The sequence below is a fragment of the Stegodyphus dumicola genome, chromosome 4 (assembly GCF_044657685.1).
Source record: "Stegodyphus dumicola isolate Sdum_Otavi_A_Nest chromosome 4, ASM4465768v1".
NCBI lineage: Eukaryota > Metazoa > Arthropoda > Arachnida > Araneae > Eresidae > Stegodyphus > Stegodyphus dumicola.
In genome coordinates, this window is record NC_140771.1 from 29,635,743 (window position 1) to 29,658,208 (window position 22,466).

The 22,466-nt window shown below is 29.3% G+C and overlaps 1 protein-coding gene across 3 annotated transcripts in view; it reads left to right on the forward strand.

Annotated features, from left to right (window-relative positions):
• The window catches only part of Lrch (Leucine-rich-repeats and calponin homology domain protein), a 77,806-nt gene that overhangs the window by 21,921 nt on the left and 33,419 nt on the right, over positions 1–22,466 (forward strand). For 2 of the 3 annotated variants that reach the window (XM_035358105.2, XM_035358103.2), the window contains exons 6-14: positions 3,446–3,564; positions 3,742–3,856; positions 6,278–6,363; positions 8,523–8,687; positions 12,070–12,163; positions 14,681–14,806; positions 16,871–16,964; positions 17,080–17,177; positions 19,039–19,176. In XM_035358105.2, the coding sequence (XP_035213996.1) occupies positions 3,446–3,564; positions 3,742–3,856; positions 6,278–6,363; positions 8,523–8,687; positions 12,070–12,163; positions 14,681–14,806; positions 16,871–16,964; positions 17,080–17,177; positions 19,039–19,176 (1,035 nt within the window). The remainder of the gene's footprint in view (positions 1–3,445; positions 3,565–3,741; positions 3,857–6,277; positions 6,364–8,522; positions 8,688–12,069; positions 12,164–14,680; positions 14,807–16,870; positions 16,965–17,079; positions 17,178–19,038; positions 19,177–22,466) is intronic. The other variant, XM_035358104.2, reaches the window with a different exon arrangement.

Genomic DNA, 22,466 nt, shown 5'->3' on the forward strand with positions numbered 1-22,466 from the left:
AAGGATTATACTCCAGTTCTGAGAGAACATTTTCTTAAAAATCTGTCCTAGTTGTTCATTGGTGACTTGTACATGTCAAACAAGCTGGTTTTTGCACCATTTTCAATGCAGAGTGGCAAATAATGAGCAGCAAGGCACCTTTCCATCAGGCTATTTCTCATGATACATTTGCATAGCTTCTTATCCATTGCAGTTGGCCACGCCGTAAATTAGATGCTTTCCAGCCATTTCGTGGTATTTATAACTAGCTGTGTTACTGACAATGCATCCATGGCTTGAATGAAGACAATCTCCATTTGCTCAGCTCGTGCTTGTGTAGCAATGCCTTCTCTCTGCTCTAGCGTCCTTTAGTGGCATTTGCAACACCATGTTCCTGTGTGATTTTTTATTTTTGTTGTATGCCTGATTTGCCATGCCATTTTTTAAACTTTTTTTTAAATCACCCTGTATATTGTATAAGAGTTAATATCAAATAGTGGAACATTAAATTATAAGAACATTTTTTTATTCAACATAAATTATGATTCTGTTGCTCATTACAAATATAAGTGTAGATATTTGTAGTTTTAAGTATGTAATTTATATTTTTTATAAATCATAGTAGGAGTAAAAAAAAGATATAGTTATTGATACTTGAATATTATTCCATGGATCATGAAAGTCGGCTGCTTTCCATGAATTAATGAACCATGAGTGTGTCCATTAATACACACTTTTTTATGGGAGAATCCCTTAACTTTTGAGAATAATCCACTGCTTACTGTTCTGTAGCAGGCAGGTCCCTAGATTTAATCACCTATTTTGTTTCCAAAATCTATGAAAAATACAGTAACAATTAATTTATATCCTTGTATATATGGAAACAAAACATAGTTTGTTGAGAATCTATCAAGGTTACAGCAAATGACAGCGCAGATGTTACGAGCTTGTTGTTAATCATGCGTATCCATAATTGCCTCTAAATTGCACTACTTGGCAGCACTTTCATGGTTGATGAGATAATACATAAGTACCTATTTATCATATATTTTATGAATGAAAAAATATGTATAGATGAATTATAAGAATAATATGAAGGATATAAAATTTTAATAACATGTATTGAAGTTAAAATTCTCTTTAGTTATAAGTGTATAAAGTTATTGTTTATTTGACCCTGTTCATTGAAACAAGGCAAATAGAGTGACTTTTGACATTGAAGTTATTTTGTTGACTTTTAAATATAGATTACTAAGTTTTTTTTAGTATACATTATCATAGATTGTTTGTTATTGAATGTAAGACATGATGCTTAACAAAATCTTGGGGCCAGGGAAGAATAACTGTACATCATGTGTAATAAAAGAAACTTATAAAAATGTAAGTTTCAGTTCATATGTGTTATGCTGATTAATGGCTGATTAGTAAAGTTGTTTACCCTGGTAGAATCGTGGAAATGGCTGCAAACATGGGATGTTTTGTGGTTTTGGTCATGTGTAATGTCGGCCTGAGCCAGTTTTCCTTAAAATGTCCTCCATGGAAGCAGCCCTCTCCATAGGCAGATAGTCCTCAAATTGTTTTACCTTAATCAATTAACCACTTGTATGTTTTATGCATTTTGTGTGATGTACATATATTTCTGTACTTTATTTTTCAAATAAGGACTTATAAAGGTGAGCATTTTAATAAGTCAAAATACACTGGAATGAATAAATAAATTGCAGACTGTTAAAGATTACAGAACTTATAACTAGAACTCATAACTCAGCTGGTGCATAGCTCTGTTAATTGTAAGTTGCATAAATCTCTGTTAAATGTAAGCTGGTGCATAGCTCTGTTAATCGTTAACTCCATTTTTGGGAGAAAAGTAGGAAAAAAAAAAAAAAAACTGTTTATGAATTAGATTTTTGGGAATCTCTGCATATGTATAAATATTTTTCTGATTTTCTTAATAACTTAAATTCTGATATGTATTTACTCTTTCTTTGAATTCCTTGGCTGTTGGACATTTTTTTTTTTTTGTTCCTTTTTCTGTCAGTGGATAGTATTAGATGTTTATTTTCTTTTTTAACTAAAAGTTTTGTAGGAGCTTCTTGCCAAAGCATATTCAGGCACAATGAATTAAAATGCAGTGTTTATTATGAGATAAAAAAGAGCATTTCTTATTAATAGAGAAATCGTAGGTTGGTAGACAGCCAAAAAATTACATATAATACATATATGTACCAAAGCTCTAATCTGCTTTTCTCAAGCTAAGAGGATATAAATCATTACATCACATGATATGAACAGCTTAAATATTAGGATAACTATATCATCACGTACTTTCATGATGTTTATCATGTTAATTTTGGAACAATATTATTATGTAATGTTACATGTACATGGTTTGTTCCATAATTTTTACAGTTCTTTACGTGCTAGCTGGCAAAGAAACCTTTGGAAGGCATTGTGATTCAGTTTACATTCATTATGCAAGTTATTCATTGCATAGTTTTATATTATCAATTCATCATTTTTATAGTTTGTTGTATAAAATTTTGAAAATTTCTTATTTGTTTATCTTTTGCAGATTTTGAAGCTTTGACATTTTACTATGTAAGATTCTATGAAAAATTAAGCACAAAAGTCTGATAATTTGGTACCTGATAATCCTCCATCTTCTATGAATGTATTCTTCTGAAATAAGCCAAAGCTTTAGGCCTTTTCTCTGTCACCATCGTCATTATGGCTGAATGTTATGTAGCAGAATTCTGTTGAAGAAAGCAAAAAATATCGGTAGGCTTATGATAAACCACTCTGAAGTGCTAACTCAGTCGTTATGTTTTCTGAAGATGAAATTTATTGAATGTATTAAATAAGCTAAATATTAGGCAATTATGGAGAACATGCTGGTATCAAAAGATATAGAAAATAACAAAACTAAATAACAGCCAGCTGCAAAAAACTTCACTGTTGTCAAAGGATGTGAAGAATGATGAGGATAAAATGTTTTTGTGAAACAAAATTGCAATAGATTATAAAACGTAATTTGCTTTAGACATAAAACATAATAATTTGTTTTAGAATAATAACCTAATGTTTAATACATAATTTGTTTTAGAATAATAAATTGTGCATATTCTCTAGTTTATCTTCTGGTATGTTTTCTGTCATGAGATATATTTAAACGGTTACTGTATGGTGAGTTTTGCTTAATTTTTTTTTAAATTAAACATATAATTAATTTATGTTTACAAAAATTTTTTATGCATTTAAAAAAAAATTATCTGTTTAATTTTGTAAATGCGCAAATTAATTTTGCATTGACTTGGTTGTTATAATATAATAATTGCCTTGTCTTGATTTATCCAATAATCTGGTGGTATGGAGGAGCTGGACCTTGAACTTTTCTTGCATGTTATTTTACAGTTAGTGTTCGTAGCAACTACATATGTCATGTATTCATTACTCTTTTATATTCTAGTTGTGTAAAAGAGGAAGAATCCATGTTTTCAAGTTCCTGGAAATTCAAGCAATAAAAGAAGATAAACGTGGAATTGTTTTGGAAACAGAATTTCAGAAATTCCGCAGTCCTCCTGTTCTGTAAGTTTAGCTTATTGATGTAGATATGGATTCTATTGATTACTTTTTATTTAATTTTTATTTATTATTACCATTTTGTTTAATTTAATGAGTTAATTACTTGCAATGCACATTTTCTTTAATTTTTCTTAAAAGGTTTAATTTCTTTTACCCTTAAAATTCAAATTTCCTTCATAGATCTGATACTAGATTTCAAAATGGTTTTGCCGGTGGTAGTTGCAGGAAAAGTTATACTTTTGATTCCGGTTACAGCACATCTGACGGTGATACTAGATCTCAAGAGTCACAAGATGTAGGTTCTTATTTATAATGTGAAGTATTTAATTTTTTACTTTTCTGTACTGTTGTATGATAAATGTATCCGATACTTTCCAGTTAATGGTAAGTCAGATTTATTTCATCTCACGAGTAGCTATGCAGTGATATCATTGTGTGTAGGGGGGGGGGGGAAAGGAACATCTATTCAGTAATTATTCTTCCAAGATTTTCAGTTAATTTTCTTTTTGAAGTATTTTTGGGGTGGGGAGGAGAAAGAATCATAGATATATAGCCAATATGATTTGCAGTTCTTAATGAACAGTGGTAATTAAAATCTTGTAACACAGAGATACCATCTGTATTGAAATCTATTGGAGAAGTAACGAAGTAAAATTGCGTTCACTGCCTTTGAAGCACCAAAATGGCATTGCAAGGAAAGAATTGGGCTTTGGGAAGAAACAATTAGTAGTGTATGCTGGTTTGAAAGTTCGCTCATTCCTTTTTGACAACCATTTATTTATTTATTTCTGGTGTCAAGAGCTTAGTTTGATAGAATTCTGACAACAACAGCTAGGAATGAGTCAATTTATAGCTGTTTATTAGAATAATTATATTTTTTTCTTATTTATGAATCTTGGAATTAATGAATTTTGCCTTTTTTTTAAAATTTAGATTTAATAAAGTGGTCATTATTTTCATTAAGTTATATTTGCTTTACAATATTTTCATTTGGATTTCATGCTAATATTTCTTTTGGTTTAAGTGTTGTCTCTTTTATTATAAAGTACTATATATTTATGTATCGTTATTCATTTGTTATGACTGTAAGAAATACCCTTTTATAACAAATATATATATATATGTTGTTGAAACATCAGTTAATATTCATAAAAAATTATATCTCCATACAGAATTTTTTTCTGATGTTAACATTTAAGATGTGTTGTTGAAATTGGCTTGATATCAATAATTTTTTAATTTTGGTTCGTTTATCAGTTTAGGATGGTAAATTCTAAATAATTCTAAACAAGAAAACAACTTTAAAGGATTTAATGAAAGTAATGCTTGACTAAGGAATGACCATCATTTTCTTTTTTATTGTGAATTAACCAAGTATTATCAAAAAATTTACTATCAGGCATTGTATGAAAATGCCATATAGAAAAAATTATTGCATTTCCCTGTGTGCTTTTTGGTGAAAGTACTTTCATTAAGTTATATTTGCATTAAGTTATATTAGCACATCTGACTAACATTTGGACAAGAAAAAATATTAACGTTGCTTCATGGTCCTGAACTAAAAACGTAGTGAATGGTAAGTTGCAACTATTTGGATTTAATTAACGAGATTCTTGTGTCTCTTCCCAGTCGCTGTTTAAGTGAGGAAGAATATAAGGAAATATCACATTCCCCAGGCATGGTTTAGCATGTTCAGGTAGCAAATGGAAAATCTGGTTTGAATCACAATGAAGGCATGGTTGATTTTTCATGTCTCAGTTTCCAAAATCTTTAATGGTTTATACAGTACAGTGCCATGGAAGAAGCATGTATATTGAATTGTAATTAGTATAGTGAATTGTTATTAGTATATTGTAATCAGTACAGTGCCAGGAAGAAGCATGTATGTTGAATTGTAATTAGTATATTTTTTGGGGGTATTAAAGTATTTATCTATCTTGGATAAGTCAGTCTTGAACTACTGTGAGGAAAATCTATAACTATTGAAATCATATGTGCATTACTTAAATTTTTTCAATTTTAAAAGTTGTTTATTGTAGACATATATATATAAAATTGAACATTATTGTAAATACTGAAGACTCACATAACATACTTAACTTGCTTAAAAGTATAACATACTTAAAAGTAAAATGTTAGACTTACATGGCTGTAGTTAAAAATTTAATCCAGCGATTTTTCACTGATTAATTTTAAATCCTATTAAATTAGTGCTTTTGAAATTCTACCTGTTATATGAAAGGCCAAAACAATTTATAAACTAATCAAAGTTTACATTTGGATTAATTGAAAATTTTTCTGTTTTCTGCTCTGTGTGTTTTTGCCTAATAAGACAAGTTTCAAAATATATTTCTAAAAACCTAATAAGAGACAACCCTTTTTTAAAAATTTTATCTGTATGGTTCATAAATAATATGTTTTGATATGTATTTTTAATCACATCTACAATGGATATAAAAAAAAATTATGCCACAGTTATATCAGTTCTTTCTTCATGTTTAAAGCGTAAAGAAACTATGCCAATCGAAACATATTTGTTATACAATAAAGTAAATAATTTTAATAAAATATAATTTTAAATTTAATTTGTAAATGTAATGTTTAGAAAAATTTCATTACTTAATGCCATCATTTTAATTAGATTAAGTGCTACATGTATGTTAATATATTGTTGTATTGTAATATGCTCTACTAACAGTTTAATTTCTTATTGCAGCTCATTTGTGGGTTCAAGAAATATCCGGGAGAATCACCTCATTGGGAGATGTCTAGCAACATTTCTACAAGGAATCAAAATACTAAGTAAGTTTATTATGCTTTCGTTATTTTTTTGTTCAAGTGCAAATTTTGGGAACAATAAGCACCCCCCCAAATATATATATATATATATATACACACACAATACATATATTATTTTCAGATTTAAAAAAATTTATCTCGGGTATTACAAATTTGTGAAAGGAGGGGGAGGGGAATTTATGCTGATTTTTATTATAACAACATGCTCTATTTCTGCAGTAAATTAAATATTGCAGATTCTGCAATTGAGAAAGAGTTTTAGTAAGTTTTTGTGTATATTTCAACACTAAATATATTCGAAGGTTTATTTGTATTAGTCACATTTATATTATCCTAGAATAAAAAATAGAAAATTAATGAGAAATGCTGAAAATGATTTGAAGGAATCTAATATAAAACCGAATGCAAATGCTTAGACCCCATCTACCCCCAAAATTATGAATGTTCAAACATGATTTTTAATTCAAATATATTTGTGGTTGCACTCGGAGCCATAATTTATTTAATATCCAATCGTAAACATAATTTATTTAATATCCAATCGTAAACTTAATTTATTTGCTTTGATTATGCATTTCTTATTATGTGTGAAAAAATGAGTAATTCAATAATTTAAATGTTTTTAAATAACTACCCATTTCATCTTGAACAACAGTTGTTATAATCTAATTTATGTATATCTAGTACTTAGTTAAAAATGTTTTAAGACAGAATAATTGGCCTTAAAAGATTTTAAAAATAGGATAATAACAACAAAAACAGTGTAATTTAATATAGCTTGGATATTATGTTTATGAGTGCAACAGAATGAGAAATATTTTGCTGATTCTAATCGTATACTGTGGCTCATTCTTTTGGTGTTTGCACTTTGGAAATGCGTTTTTAGTACTTTTATCACAATAAGGTCATTAACAAAATAGCTGCTGGCATTTTCTAATTATCTACATCCCCATGAAAAGTCCTAACCGTATAGGTGACTTTTTTTAAATTTCTGAAAGATTATATTTTGGCTATCTTTAGGACTTACAGGTGCTATTCTATTCTGTTCATAAACAATAATGAAAAAAGGTATTTTACAAGGAACAAGAAATTTTATGATGAAAAATAATTTCTATCTATGATGTTTACATCTTTGCAGCTAACCGACACTGGTTCAGTGAAATAACATTTAAATAAAGCATCTAAGTCTACATGTACTTAAATGCATATGTGGTAATGCATGTGTAGGTTTGTTGTTGCCACATGTATGCTAAAAATAGTGGAAAAGTAGCAGTTGGTTCGAATTGAATTTTAAAATCAGGGGTACTGAATTTTCTGTACCGCCAGTTTCAAAATTGTGTACCTATAGCCAAGTAGTGAGACTACTAACACTGGTAGTTCAATGTGGGTTTGAATTTGTTTGATTGAACTTCTCTATCTCTTGTACTATTGTTTATGCTTGTGTTTGATTGCCAATGCATGGAACATAATGGTAGAATTAGCTTAAGAATTCAATTTAGGGGAAAAATAAAAACGTTACTGATAAAAGTTTTATAAACAATATATCTGTTTATTAATATATTTTTTCTTGTGTTAAGGTTATTTTTAAAGATAATTGTACTGAGGGATATTTTTCCCCCTTAAAATTCTTCAACATGTTTTAACAAAAATAATTCTTACCCCTCCTTCCCTCTAAAGAACCCAATTTTACTCTGTTTTCTCCTTCTAATAATAATTTTTTCATATTTAATTAAGCTTAGGAAATAGTTTTGTATTTAATAAATCTTTATTAAATAATTTGCGAGTTTTAATTGTCTTTTAGTTAATTATTCATATGCAAACAAAATTCAGAAAGACAGGACATGTAATCCATAAAATCCATTAATGCACACAAGTTTTGGTCTTGAGGGGTGTAGGTTATTGGAATTGTATTATATTTGTTGCAAATCTGCTTGTTTTGTGCATTCATCTACATTAATTTAATAACTCAAAAATATGTGTAATGTATTAGCTTCTTATATCAGTAAAGGAATTAAAAAAAATATTGGAAAAATAATTACTTGACTAGTTAAACTTTATTTAGTCTAGAAAGAACAGGAAGTCCAGATAATTGGAATTCTGAATTTTAATTATGGTCCTTTGCGTTAATTACAATTTTTAATGGAAATGTTGAATTATTTCAGCACACTGTTCAATTATGTTCCTGTAAATGCTGAAGAGAAAGCATCTGAAAAAAATTCTGATTTGATCACTGTACAAACATTCAAAGAATACAAAGAATCAGTCAAGAAAAAAAGAGAAGCTACTGCACCAAATATTTATAAAAAAGCTTCCAGTGATGAAAACAGGTAAGTAAATATGAAGTTTTAAATTTCTTACAAGAATTATAAAGCTACCAAACCTCTTCGTAAAATCAAGAAGTTCGCATTTTGTCGTAATTCTTTGTATCTTAGTAAATCTCACAGTTTTTAATACAGTACAAAGTCCATAATCCGGACTCGTCTGGACTTCAGCAATTCCGGATTATTGATCATCAATTTAAATCTGGTAAGCTGGCATGCAGAAATTATACAGTTAAAAATATGAAAGCATAATTTATAAAATAAAGGGCAATTATGATCTAAAGGGTATCAAATTTTACAAAAAAAAAAAAAAAAAAAAAAAAAAAAAAAAAAAGCTTAATATTGATTTGTTTACTTTATTAAACATTTCTTTCAATGTGCGCATGCGTAAAGCATACATTGCGTGCGTGTGTAATGTATGCACATTCTTTACGCGCATGCGTAAAGTTTGTGGTTTTGAAGTCCGGATTATAGATCATTCCGGATTACGGACTTTGTATTGTATATCTGAATTTAAATAATATTTTTTAAAGTAGTTTTAAAAGAATTTCTTAGTATTAAAAACAAAAAAATAATACAATGAGGGAAATTTTAATGACAAATTCTTGAACAAAACTGTAGTAAAAATTTTTTAATCTCCTAATGAAACTTGAATTATGCAAATTCCTTTTCTTTCTCAAGTGATTGATTATTAGTGTAATTTTAATGTTTTAACTTTTATTTAATATGGACTGTTTTAATATGAACTATTAGAAATTTAAAGATCATTTAATGAAGATATAACTAAGTTTAATGTTTGTATTTAATTTCACTTTAAAACCTCATGCTTGTCTGCCACATTAATGATTAGTTGTGATTTTGTAGTGTTCAAAAACATTTTGACATCTAAAAGATTTTTTTTTTTTTTTTTTTTTTTTTTGCCCCCCATAATTGCATTTGTATCAATACAAATTTTTTTGAAAACTACAAAAATTATAAATTGAATGAAATTAGATGAAAAACATTTATTAAAATTTAATAATGAATTAATATTAAGTTTATATATTTTAAATCAATATTGCTTTTTGTTTGGAGACCATTTGAAAGTTGCATTTGCCATATGATTTGAAAACTTTGTGATTTTTGAAAGTGGGCAATTTTGCAGTAAAAATTCTTCTTATTAATAAAATACTATCAAACCCTTTTATAGTATTTGATAAATATTACCCATCATATCTCTTTTCCCAAAATCCAATATTAAATGCCCCATTCATTTCATAACATTATTTATCAACCTATGCATGCCATTTTCCTCATCTCTATTAAAAGAAAAATCAGTCCATTATGTCATTTTGAGATTGCAGTTTTATTCAGTTGTTATTTTCCTTTTTTGAAAAGTTTTGTATTTTTCAAAAACCTTTCAATTATAGTTTGAATAAGCTATAAGACAATGAAATGAAATAAATTGCATTATGTGCTCCTTCCCACTAAAATGTAGTCAGTATTCTAAGCAATTCTAATGAAATTTATTTTAAGCAATAACATTAAATGTTCTTTCTCAATATGCTGCCTTTTGAATTTCTTAGTGTTGCAAGTGCCACATTCTTTTTCTTCACTTTCTTTTTTCCTCCTGTCTTAACAAAATTGTTAATATTAAGATCATTATAATTGTTAATTGTTAATACTAAGTGAAAAAATAGACTTTGATTTGAAAAAAATTATTAAGAATATGCTTTTACCTCTTTATTTAGACTGTAAATTTTATCTAACCAGTCATCTCTTGTCTAAACAGTAAACTTATGGTTAAAGATTATGATAATTACTGCATGCTAGGAAAGAAATTTTTATTTCTGATAATTTGACTAGCAACACAAGTTGAATGGATAGTTGTATTAAAGCAAAAATGATATGTAAATACATAAAATATCCCTTTCTCTCATTAGGTAAAACTTTAAATGGAATTTGTGGATCTTTGAGCCAATCACTTCACCAAAATCTTGCCAAAAGTGCAACAGTCTTAACACAAATTTCTGCATCTATGATTCTACTACGATCACAGATATAATTTAAAAGGGCTTTAAATTTAGTGAAATACGACTCGGTGATATATCTTGTAGTCTATTCATAATTTCAACCAGAAAACAGTTTCCTGTTTGGTAAGATGTATTCAAATATCCACTGGAATTCTTCCTGTATTCTTCCTGTGCAAAGAGACTCGTTGATTCCAATATTTTTTTGGGCCCTCCAATTCACGTTTAGCATGTTTGATCAAATTTTTTGAGCAAACATTCCTCATAAAGCTGTTCTAATCTGTGGTTTTATTACAATATTTAATTGTTTCTGACACCACATGATTGATGTTTTTTCTTTCTACCAATAGTAGATAAAATATAATGTGTCCCAAAATATAATTTTTGATCCATGAAACCAATTTGTGACGTGGATGCTTTTTGTTTTTAGGCATTGGTATTCGTACAATGCAGCGTAAGTTAATAGTTCATGATTTCATGATTGTTCTCAAAAGTCCTGAAGAGTGGTTGCATTTATTTTTCTGAGAGCCAAGAATAGTAATTTTTTCAATCATTGACAAATTCTAAATAGTTATGTTTATGGATGAAATATAAATTTTAGAAAGTAGATGCAATATCAATACAACAAAAAATTGAACACAAGAAACTAACATATACAAGATGAAAGTAATATGTGAAAAAGTCTTGTGAAACAGTATCAGCATTGACATATTTGAGGCCATTAATTTTATAAATTAAATATAAAATAGCAGACGGACTATTGTTAAAACAAAGAATTGAACATAAATTGCTAATAGGCAAGAGGCGCTAACCTAAGAGGCAGAATGTGCATAAGAAGAAATCATGAAAAAAAAAAAAAAAAAAAAAAAAAAAAAAACGATTCATTATTAGAGGCATTAATGTAACCACTGTAGGTGATTGATTGTAATTCTGTTAAAGAATCATAATTTCCTTTTAAATTTAATGTGAAAGATCTCGGAAATCAGTTTATTTAATTCTACTTCATACATTTTAAATTAAACCTGAGTGTGACTCAACTGTATTATAATATATAACAGTATTAATTCATTTACTTGAAATTATATGCATAAATTATATATATATATATATATATATATATATATATATATATATATATATTATAATTTCCCCACCAAAATTTCCCACTTGGAAAATATTTGTATTGCTATTGTATTTATGTTTTCATGTCTTAAGTGTTGTCAAGAGATAAATTATTCAATTTTCATTCAAACACATAAAATTAAAGAATTTATTCAAAATTAATCATTAAATGGATATTGTAACTTGTTGATTTTAATATGGAAATTTGCAACTCGTCTAAAATTTTTTTTTGTATATTTCCCACTTCCATTTTCTAGCTCTGAACTTTCTCCGAAACTTTCGACATCAAAAACAAAAAGTACCTTGGCTTCCAAGCACACATTGCGCAAAGATGGTCTTGTAACTTCTTCGGTGAGTAATATACTTATATGAGAAATTTGTATCTGTTAGCTAGGGTTGCACAGCTCTATTTTCATGAGGGTTTTGAGTTTTAATATGAACAAATTGGCTGGCAATTTTCTCATACATAAAGTGAGTGAAAGAAAGAGCATTTGTTTAAGAAAATTTTTTGTGGTAAATAGCTCAGCCATAATTAAGTCTAATTTATTTGTGTGTGGAATGAAAATGCCAGGAAGTAAAATTTGGAAATAAATTTAAAAGTTAGAATTATCTCTCTCTCCCCCCAAAAATAAATTAAAATAAATGAATAAATAAAAAATCTGAAAGCTTTGAGATTTTATATTACACCCAAAGGGATTTTTTTTAATGTTTTGTGTGTTATTTTTATTTATTAACTATCATGCTCTTCACACCTCAATTCAACAGCAATATTTCTCACACACACACAAAAACAAACAAACAAACAAAAAAGAGGAGGGCCATCGCATATAAAATATCCATGCTTGAAGATGCAGTGTTAAAGTTAATGGAGTGCTTTGAAATCTTTGAGTTTGTTAATAAAAAATGTTTTAAAGTTTTACAAAATAAGAAATACATAATCAAATTCCAGATTTGGGCTTCTAGATGCTCATATTCGAGTGGAGGACTACGTTATTCAAAATTTGATGTCTGCAGGTACCATTGTTTTTTTCACAAGGTGAGAAACTTTCATAAAAAATTAAAAAAAGTAAGGGAAAAAACTAATGAGGGAACACATATGTTTATAAAAAAGATTTATTGTTGTTATTATTTATTTTAAAATAACATGTACCATAATATTACAATATGATTCTCACCAAAGACCTCAGACTGTTGTTTATAAAATTTTTTTTTTTTAACTAATGACTTCAAATAGAACCTGCTGATATTATTTTCAGTACTGATATTATTTTTAAAATAATACGTAAAAGAAAAGGGAATTATGTCAAATTTCGGTCTTTTATTATTATTATAAAGAACATTCTCCAAATTCTTCACTTGTCATAATCTTGTTTTTTAATTGCGGAAATACCTACGTTCTTCATAACTAATAATAACTAGTAGAAAATGATATTTTCTTTGGTTTTATTTTCCAAACTAAACATCGTACTTGGAGAGGAAAAATCTAAAACCTATTTTCTATTGAGCGAAGGCTGTTTAGTTTTTGACATTGCATTTGGGAGTTACCTAAACAGAAGATTGTTTGCAGAAGTTCTTTCTAAGTGAAATTGGCTTATTTTCATATAAAACATGATAAAATGATGAAAACTTCATGCAGCATTTCATGTAATAGCTACAGCCAGATGTCGGTATTTTGACGCTTTTTGCACTCAGCCTACACATACGTTAAAACGCTTTCATTGACAGATAGAAAGAATTTTAACACTTCTCATTAATATTCTGATATGAGAAGACTTCCAAAATATTAAACTAAATGTCTGATGATGCAATACAATTTATTTTTTCCAATGACCTTTGTTTTAATTTTGTTTCTAATATTGTTTGCATGTTATATGTCATTAAAATTTATTAGTGTAAAATTTATGAAAGCATGCTTATTTTCATTATATTCTGTTCTCATACAGTCTCTAAATGTTGATGTGTGTATTAAATGCAGAAATCATGATATGTATGCTGCATTGCATGCATTTTCAAAAGTTAAATATTTCATTATTTGAAATGTATTGATTAAACCTGATACTTAAATATTTCAGTATTGATAATGCATGTATTCAAGTATTAATTGTTTATCTGTTTGAAGTGGAGTACCTACTCATAACAAATTAAAAAGTTAAATTGTGCAGTTGTCACTCATATTAAAAATAACATTTGATGACATTTTGCAGTTCAGCCATAAAACATTTTTGAAATCATACTACTAATGTGGATGTATAACTTCTTTTTTTTTTTTTTTTCCATAGCCCAAATGGCATTAGCCCAGAAGTGCTATTAATTTCATTTTGGCATTATATGTCGAAAGCTTTAATTATCCGTTTTACTTTTCAAATTGTTGCCACCAAATATTATCGCCCTGTGTTATGTCTAAAGAAATTAAGTAATGAAGAATCTCTATAAATGTATGTATATTTCTCGCATTGTGATAAAACAATGGTACCTAGAGCCATCAAATTTTGAATAACGTAATCCTCCATCGGTATATGCGCATCTGGAAGCCCTAATTTGGAATTTGTTTTATTATCGATTTCATATTTAGAACACTTTAACGAATTTTTGATTAAGAAAGTCAATGATTTCAAAGTGAGCAATGGCAGCACTATTATGGGGGAGCGTGTGAGACTGTTTATTGGAAATTCTAAAGAAACTGTTATTTTAAAATTATTTTGCGATATCGCTTGAATTTTCTGGTTTGAGTGCGAAGAAGATGATATTTAGTAAATAAACACAAAATGTTTAAAAAACCACTCCTTTGGACATAATGTAATTATTTTCTTTTTCTTGCTTCTGAATTTTTTGTTGTTATTGAGAAATACTGAATTTTTTTATCTTCAGCAGACTGAAGATGAGTCCAAAGCAATGAGTATGCCTCTAGTCAATCAGTGGCAGTTTGATTCTGCTGGATCAGAAGTGTTTGTGGACAGTATGCCAAAGAATCATGTACCAAATGAGTCCATGAAGGTAATTTCCATTTCAAGTGCATATTTAAATTATGCATAGTTGCATTGACTTAATACAGATGTGTGTGTATGTATATATGTAAAATATGAAATAAGAAGATCAATCTAATTTGTAAAATCTAAAATAAGAAAATGAATTTGTAATAAATTACTAATTTAGTTAGAATAGCTCTTTAAATTTCTTCTTTAGATTTTTATATGCCCCTTCCTGGCATCTGCAGTGCATCAAAATTTCTTTCGACTGCGTCATTTCTAGATCAATCCATTCACATGACTTAATAACACTGATGATGTAACTAATGTGGAACCTATACTGAAATTTTGGCGTTACTGATTTGGAACTCAAAATTTCAAGAACTGAAACTTTCTCTTGGTAGGCTGCCATATTGGATGACTTCATAATTTTGCTTCAGCGGCGCTACTTTACTCACTGATGTGTTGCTTAGCCTCTGCTGGCTGTTGTCCATTTTTCTAAAAATATAATCTGTATAAAATTGTGGGGGTGCATAGTGCACCCATGATCATGATAGGCAATGAAAAGAAGTATTATTGTTAATCTTCTCTGTTCAAAGCTTCAAACAGAACTTTAACCATTTAACCAAGTTGATTAACTTGGCTTCAAGCACTTTTCTCTATCAAAAATGTAAATGTTTTGAATCAGGATTAGAGTGCCAAGTAAATCATATGTGAATTGAAATAAATAAATAAATAAATAATTAAAAAAAAATATTTAATCTGCCTCAGGTGCCAGGATTGCTGTTTATTATGAACCAACATCTATGCCATCACTATTTCTACATTATCACACACACACACACACATATATATATATATATATACATACACAATGGAGCACCATTTATACATCGTTTTATATTGGTTCTGATTAACTCGTATGTATTTTAATAGTAATATATATATTTTTTTGTGTTGCATAACTGGTTATACATCGTTTTTGTTTGATTTACTACATTTTCGCAGTCCCACCATTCAGTTATTTTTCCTCAGAAATGGGGATAGGAAAAGGATACAAAGACATGAGATTTCAGTCTGGTGCAGGAGTTGAAAAACTGGTTCATGATTTGAGGGAATACTTGAAAGAAAAAATAGACATTCCCCCCCCTTCTGAACAGGGCACTGTGTTAAGTAAACTAGGAGGAGCAGAATGTCATGAAAGTGAAAGGTATTCTCATTGAAAGATAAAATTCAAATCTAAAAGAATTTGATCAGAGTACTGGTTTGATAAAAGTTAAGTTAGCAAAGAAACTGGATATTCCTGTGACAACACTAAAAGTGGTTGTTCGTGATAGAAAAAGAAGAAAGAGCAGAAATTTGTGCACAGTCTGCTTCAAAGAGATTGCATGTTTGAGATGGAAAGTTTCCTGAGATCAAAGTCATTTTGCTAAAATTTCTCATTCAGTGTCATGCATCCAGTACTCCAGTGAGTGGCCCCATGTTAAACGAGAAGTCAAAAGAAATAGTACTTCGATTGAATGTGAAGGAAGCTTGCTTTTCAGCTGGATGGTTGCATAAATTTAAAGTGCAGCATGAAATCTCATGTCATACAATAAATGGAGGAAAAAAAAAAAAAAAAAAATTGTTGTATCTGTATATTCATCCACATATTTGTAAAAAAATGCATTTCTTTTTAGAGTGTAATGTGACATAGTCTTTGACTAGCAGTTCCATGCATACAATTTGTGATTAGTTGTTTTATACAGTGTAATGTTGATTCTGTTTTCCTGTACATGCATTGCAAAAGCAAGCTGTTAAAAGTGTACCATTGCAAGAAAACATGATTATGTTTATGTGTGATAAATTATTCCAGAATAACTCTTTCTCCTGAAATTTATGTTGATTCTGATGAGATAGTTTGTTTGCTCTTATCATTCTCCTTCAGTATACTTTTTTGTAAAAACTGTTGGAATCTAAAAAAAAAACTTAATATTGATCTATTCTTATTATTGATAAAGAAAAAATTATTAATTTTTATTACATTTTTTGTCTAACATATGTCTAGTATAGTTTATTTATTATAAGCAAGTTATTTAATGGCACTTTTTAGAAGCAGTGTTTGGTGGAGAAGAAACATTCGCTTCAGGAGGAGAAAGGATTGGATAAGGATGCTGCACAAAATAATTTTACGTGGCCAAAGAATTGTAAGTTTTGTGCACAGTTTTTATTTATCTGAAAGGGTAGTAATTTTGATATCAGAGGCTTCAATTTTACTCACTTAATGTATATGTAATAAAACTTTTTTTTTTTTTTTTAAAGCATATACTCCTGTTAAACCGTTGAAGTCTAGTTTTACTATGAAAAGAGAGTTTGATAAAGCCCGTGAAGAACAAGAACTGATCTCCAAGTTAAGAGAGGTTTGTGGATATTTTCATAATTATACATAAGTTCTTAATGTTTTTTTTTATGAATTACAAATTATTTGAAAAGAGATGTCTAAAGGAAAACAAATACATTAGTCTGGATTTTTTTTAATTGATGGAAATTCAGCCAAAGATTATTGTTGGTTTTGTAGAGAATGTGAATTTTTTTTTTTTTTTTTTTTCATTTTCAAACTCATTTTTAATTATTTAAATTTTTGATGATGTGTTACTGTATGTTTAATCTCAGATAGTAAGGATGCAAAAAATTTATTTTTAATTCAAGGAAATATAATTTTATCATTTATTGATTTGCAAAATAAGTACTCTGTAAATTTTTGTTTTTGTTTTTGCTTTAACTCTTATTTGCATTCATTGTTTTTAAGGTAGATGAGGAAAGCAAAATTATTTATGGTGTTTTTTGACCGAGCCATGGCAGAGCCGTGTCGGCAGATTTCAATTCTTAACCCTCTGCATATAGCTCCATTTTCATACTTTTCAGTTCTAAAATACCGACTGAATAGGCAAATACAGCCCATGATATCATTACTGGAACATTCTGATGAACAGAGTCAAACTTTTAAAGCAAAATGAAATGGTCCCTGTATATATTATCTATATTAACAGTCGTCTAATTTTTCTGTGTACTTTTTCGCAATGCTGATTTTATCGTGTGTTTCCCCACACTTTTCCTTATTGTGCTAACTTCTGATATTTCTTTGTTTTAATAATTATTGCATTTACTTTGTTTATATTCAGTTCATAAACATGGTTTTTTTCTGCATTTTTTAAGCTGCTGTTCTAATAAAAAAGAAATTGTATTGCACGCTAAGCTTTGTAAGAAAAGTTATAAAATTAAACTTTGAAGTGAACTTACATGGTCTTGTACAGTTCAACAGTGCATGGAAAAAAGAGCATTTATTATAAAAACTGGTTTCATAAATTGAAAATTCCTTTTTTCTTTCTTTCTTTCATTGCATTAGATTTTTATTTACTATTGGTCATAAGTAACTGACATCAATCAAGTGGTGTGAGAAGTAATATTTTGAAATACAACCATTGACTGGAGTAGTGTCATAATGGAGACTTTTCTAAAGCATCTGGCTAAATATGATGAAAGGAGGCCAAATTGGAGAACCCAGTAAACATTGACTAAAATCTCCTTGTATATAGGTAAAGCAATCCTGAGAGGATCATTCCTAAATAGTGGACATTTGGAAAAATGACTCGTAAAACAAGAGAGTGCTTTCCACTTGAATTTGCAAAATATGCCATTTGGAATTCTGTTTTGCTAAGAAATATGTGGGGTGAGAAAATTGTTTAAAACCTGTTGGAATATTTCTACTTTGCTAAACTGAATGAGTAGATTAATCAGAATCTTAATACAGACTTAATCAGAATCTTAAAACAAATTATCGTAAGAGACTCTTACAACAAATCATTCTTTCTTTAGATTGTGGTGAAAACTACAACATTACTCTGCTGACAGCTATAAATGATCTATACTCCACATTGTATACTGCCAAAAGTTTTTTGTGCATAGATTGCCACTCTTTTGGCAAACTGTCCCAAAGAACTACAAAACCCCAAAGATCTTCAAAAACCTTTGTTTCTAATCTATTTAAATTGTACCCTGTTTCATTTTTTACCTGAAGCAAGTGTTGTAATTACCTCATGCTTGGTCCAGCTGTATTAGTCATTATGAAATTAAGAAAACTGTATAAAAAGCATATATTCATCATGCATACAGATAATTAGAATTTGATTATCGATTTAGTATTTTAGTAATTGTGAGTTTAAAGATATCTGTGATTGCTTCATGCCCCATTGTCATTTATGAGTTTTATGTTTCATGCAGATTTTAGAAAGCAGGTTGAAACTGAAACTTCCCGATGAAATGGAGACCGCCCTCAATGATGGTGTATTCCTCTGCCATTTAGCAAACAACATCAGAGCTAATTCTGTCACCTGCATCCATGTGCCTTCTCCGGCAGTGGTAAGAATCTGCAGTACTTTTTTTTATTTGGAGTCATTTTGAGCTTATTTCACTGTGAAACTTTCCTTTCCAGATTATTAAAAGGCATAATAGAACATATTCAAAATAAAAGGCATATTTAAGGGCATATTAAGCAAATCAGATTTCTTTGGATATATTTCAAAATATGAGGGAAATTTTATCCTCCAAAATATTTTTTATCACATTCTCATAAATATTAAATTTATTCTCTATGAATATTATGTCTCTTTTTGCCTGTTAATAGCTAAATAGTAAGATGACTGAATGCTGGTAGTTCAACTTGAGTTTGAATCCATATGAATAAGCTGATTACTTGGGAGTTTTCTCAGTTTTTCCCATGCACAATGTGAAGAAAAGCCAATTTCCTTAGAAAGTTCTTCACAAAGACATCCCGGCCCTTAAGTATATAACCCTAGTGTGCTTTGTAATAATACACTTTTTATGCCTATTCTTATATCGCTTGTGAGAGATTGTTTAATGCTTGATACTCGTAAATACTTGTAATTTGACCTTGGTTCAAATCTGAGGAAACAAGCTGTCTGCATGGGATTTGTCACGATTTTCCCTGTATGTCGTAAGACAAACCAATTTTCTATTGAAAGGCCTACACAAGTACATTCTGTTAGGCAGGTAACCTTAGTTTGCATTGCTGTAATTCAAATAATGCAATTTAATTTTTGTGCTTCTTATTTATTCTCTTGAGAGTCTCATCTCTGGCTGAAACCAGGGTTCGTAGCAGTCCTTACAAGTGCTTATAAGTCCTTATATTTGAAAATAAAATATAAAAGCCCTTATAGGTGCTTACTTTTTCTCTAAAGCACTTATTTTTTTTTGTTTTTAGTGCTTATTTTTTGCTTTTAGTGCTTTTTTGTTTTTAACAAATGCCCATTTTTTCTCCATACCAAAGCTGAAACTAAATAAACAACTTTTCTTCCTTATATGGAACATCAGATGTTGAATCATACTCCCTGAAATAGCTTTTCGCCCCTTTCTCTGCATTAACATAACATTTGGCAAAGAATGTTTGTGTGTTCAACAATGTCTATGTATGAACAATATAGATTGATTTTGTTACATGTATTGATTTTGTACATAAACACATTTTCCTCTCGTGTCATTTTTTTATGCATTCCTGCCTTAACCCATCACGTTAGACCCTACATTCCAATAAAAAAATGCAAGTTTTGGTATGCTCCACCACCCCTCCAAGCTTGTCCCGTGATCTGTGAAACACCCTGTATATTCTTTGCCTTTGGTACGTGCGAGTATAGACAGGTACACATCGTTCGATTGGTCAAAGAATTGTGAAAGCAGTAGGAAATTCCGATGTATTCCGTATTATTCTGCTCCCACCTAACACTACACATGTTTGAATTTCTATCAAGATTTTAATAATTTACATTCTTGTTCCGCGTGATCAGTTCATATCCACGTTTATTATGATCGGCTTATATTATGAGCATATGTATGAATATTTATAATAATATATTTGCAGTAACTGCTGAAGTATAGATAAACTTCAAAAATGGGTAAGTGTGTTTTTAACACAGATTAGTTTTCTAAGGAATAATATTTGCAATGGCATAAATAAAGTAATCAAATAGTTTTTTTTTTTTTTTTCCCCAATGCATTATATAGTACGGAAGTTGGGGGTTTTCCCCTTTCTCCGCAAAATCTTGAATATTGAAACCATTACAGTTCGCAGCAAAGCAAGCAACGGACGTTTTTTTAGTTCAAAGGGGCTTTGTCCCTGAAGGACTATTGTTTTCGTTTTGCGATTTTGCGTTGGACTCATAAATGTCGGTTCACTTTTCAAACTGTTGCCACAAAATGTTAGAGTCCTGCATTATATTTGAAGAAATTAAATAATGAAAAATCTGCATAAATGATTGTCTATTTCTCGCATTGTGATAAAACAATGGTACATAGAGCCATCGAATTTTGAATGACGAAATCCTACTGCGAATATGGGCATCTGAAATCCCAAATTTGGAATTTGTTTTATTATAGATTTTATATTTTGTAAAACTTTAACGAATTTTTGATTTACAAACTCAATGCTTTAAAAGCGAGAAATGGCAACGTTATATAGAAAAAAAATACTTTTATCTCCAGCTCGCGAGACTGTGTATATCGGAAATTCTAAAGATATGCTTAATTTAACATTATTTTGCGATATTGCTCTTGAACTGACTTTTATGGTTTAAGTGCAAAGAACATGATATTTAATAAATAAAGGTAACACTCAAAGCGTTAAAAAAACGCCCCTTTGGACGTAATTTAAAATCTAAAACATTTCAGATTTTTTTTTTTTTTTTTTTTTCCTTCCTTGTGTGTGTGTGTGTTGGGGGGGGGGTCACTTTCTATCTGGATTGAATAGGGCTAAAAGTTCTGCGGTCTACCACCCAAGCGAAGAATGATTCTATTCCGGAAATTTAACGCAGTCTGTTCAAAATTAGAATGAAAAATATCCCAGATTAGTGAATATCTTTATTAATTAATACGACTATGGCAGGGATATCGCATATGGCGCGGCACGCACGTATTGCGCAATAACGTTTGCGATATTTCCCAGAGATAAAAGAGTTTTACTATGCTTGCTAAGCAGATTATTTTTCAGTTCCATTGGGCTATTTTTTATATGATGCACATATCGGAATGTCAAAAGCATTATTTAGCTGAAAAATCTAAAAAATGGCTACAATCTACCCCCTTCCACTTTTACCAGTTACACTCCACTATCCGAAATTTCAGATATTTGGCAATTTCCGAGTATGCCGGTTAGTTAAGCTTAAACTGTTAAAGGATGACTGTATGAAGCAATTTGCCGTCTTCTGATTTCATATAATAAATATGGCGAATATAATAAATATAGCTTATTATTATTTATTTTCTCTATTTTGAACTGAAATTTCATCATTAAGTCTTGTAATATAATTTAGTTCTGCATAGTTTTTTTTTTTTCTCTCATTGTAAACTGGTTCTGTAAATTGAACTGTTATTTAAAATTAAAAAATCTGATGTGTACACCACATGACTTCCTTGTACAGAATATTAAATTATGCGCATTTTTTCTTGCATTTCATTTAAACTTATTGGATTGAATTAAATCTACTTCGCCGACAGCACATAAACCACAATAGAATAAATGCATTCTTTAAAATTTACTCTGTTTGTTTACCGTAGCGACACTCTGGTGCTAGGTTCACTTAACAGTATTATATTATATTTCGTTCATATTATAACTCAGAATGCACAAAATTTATATC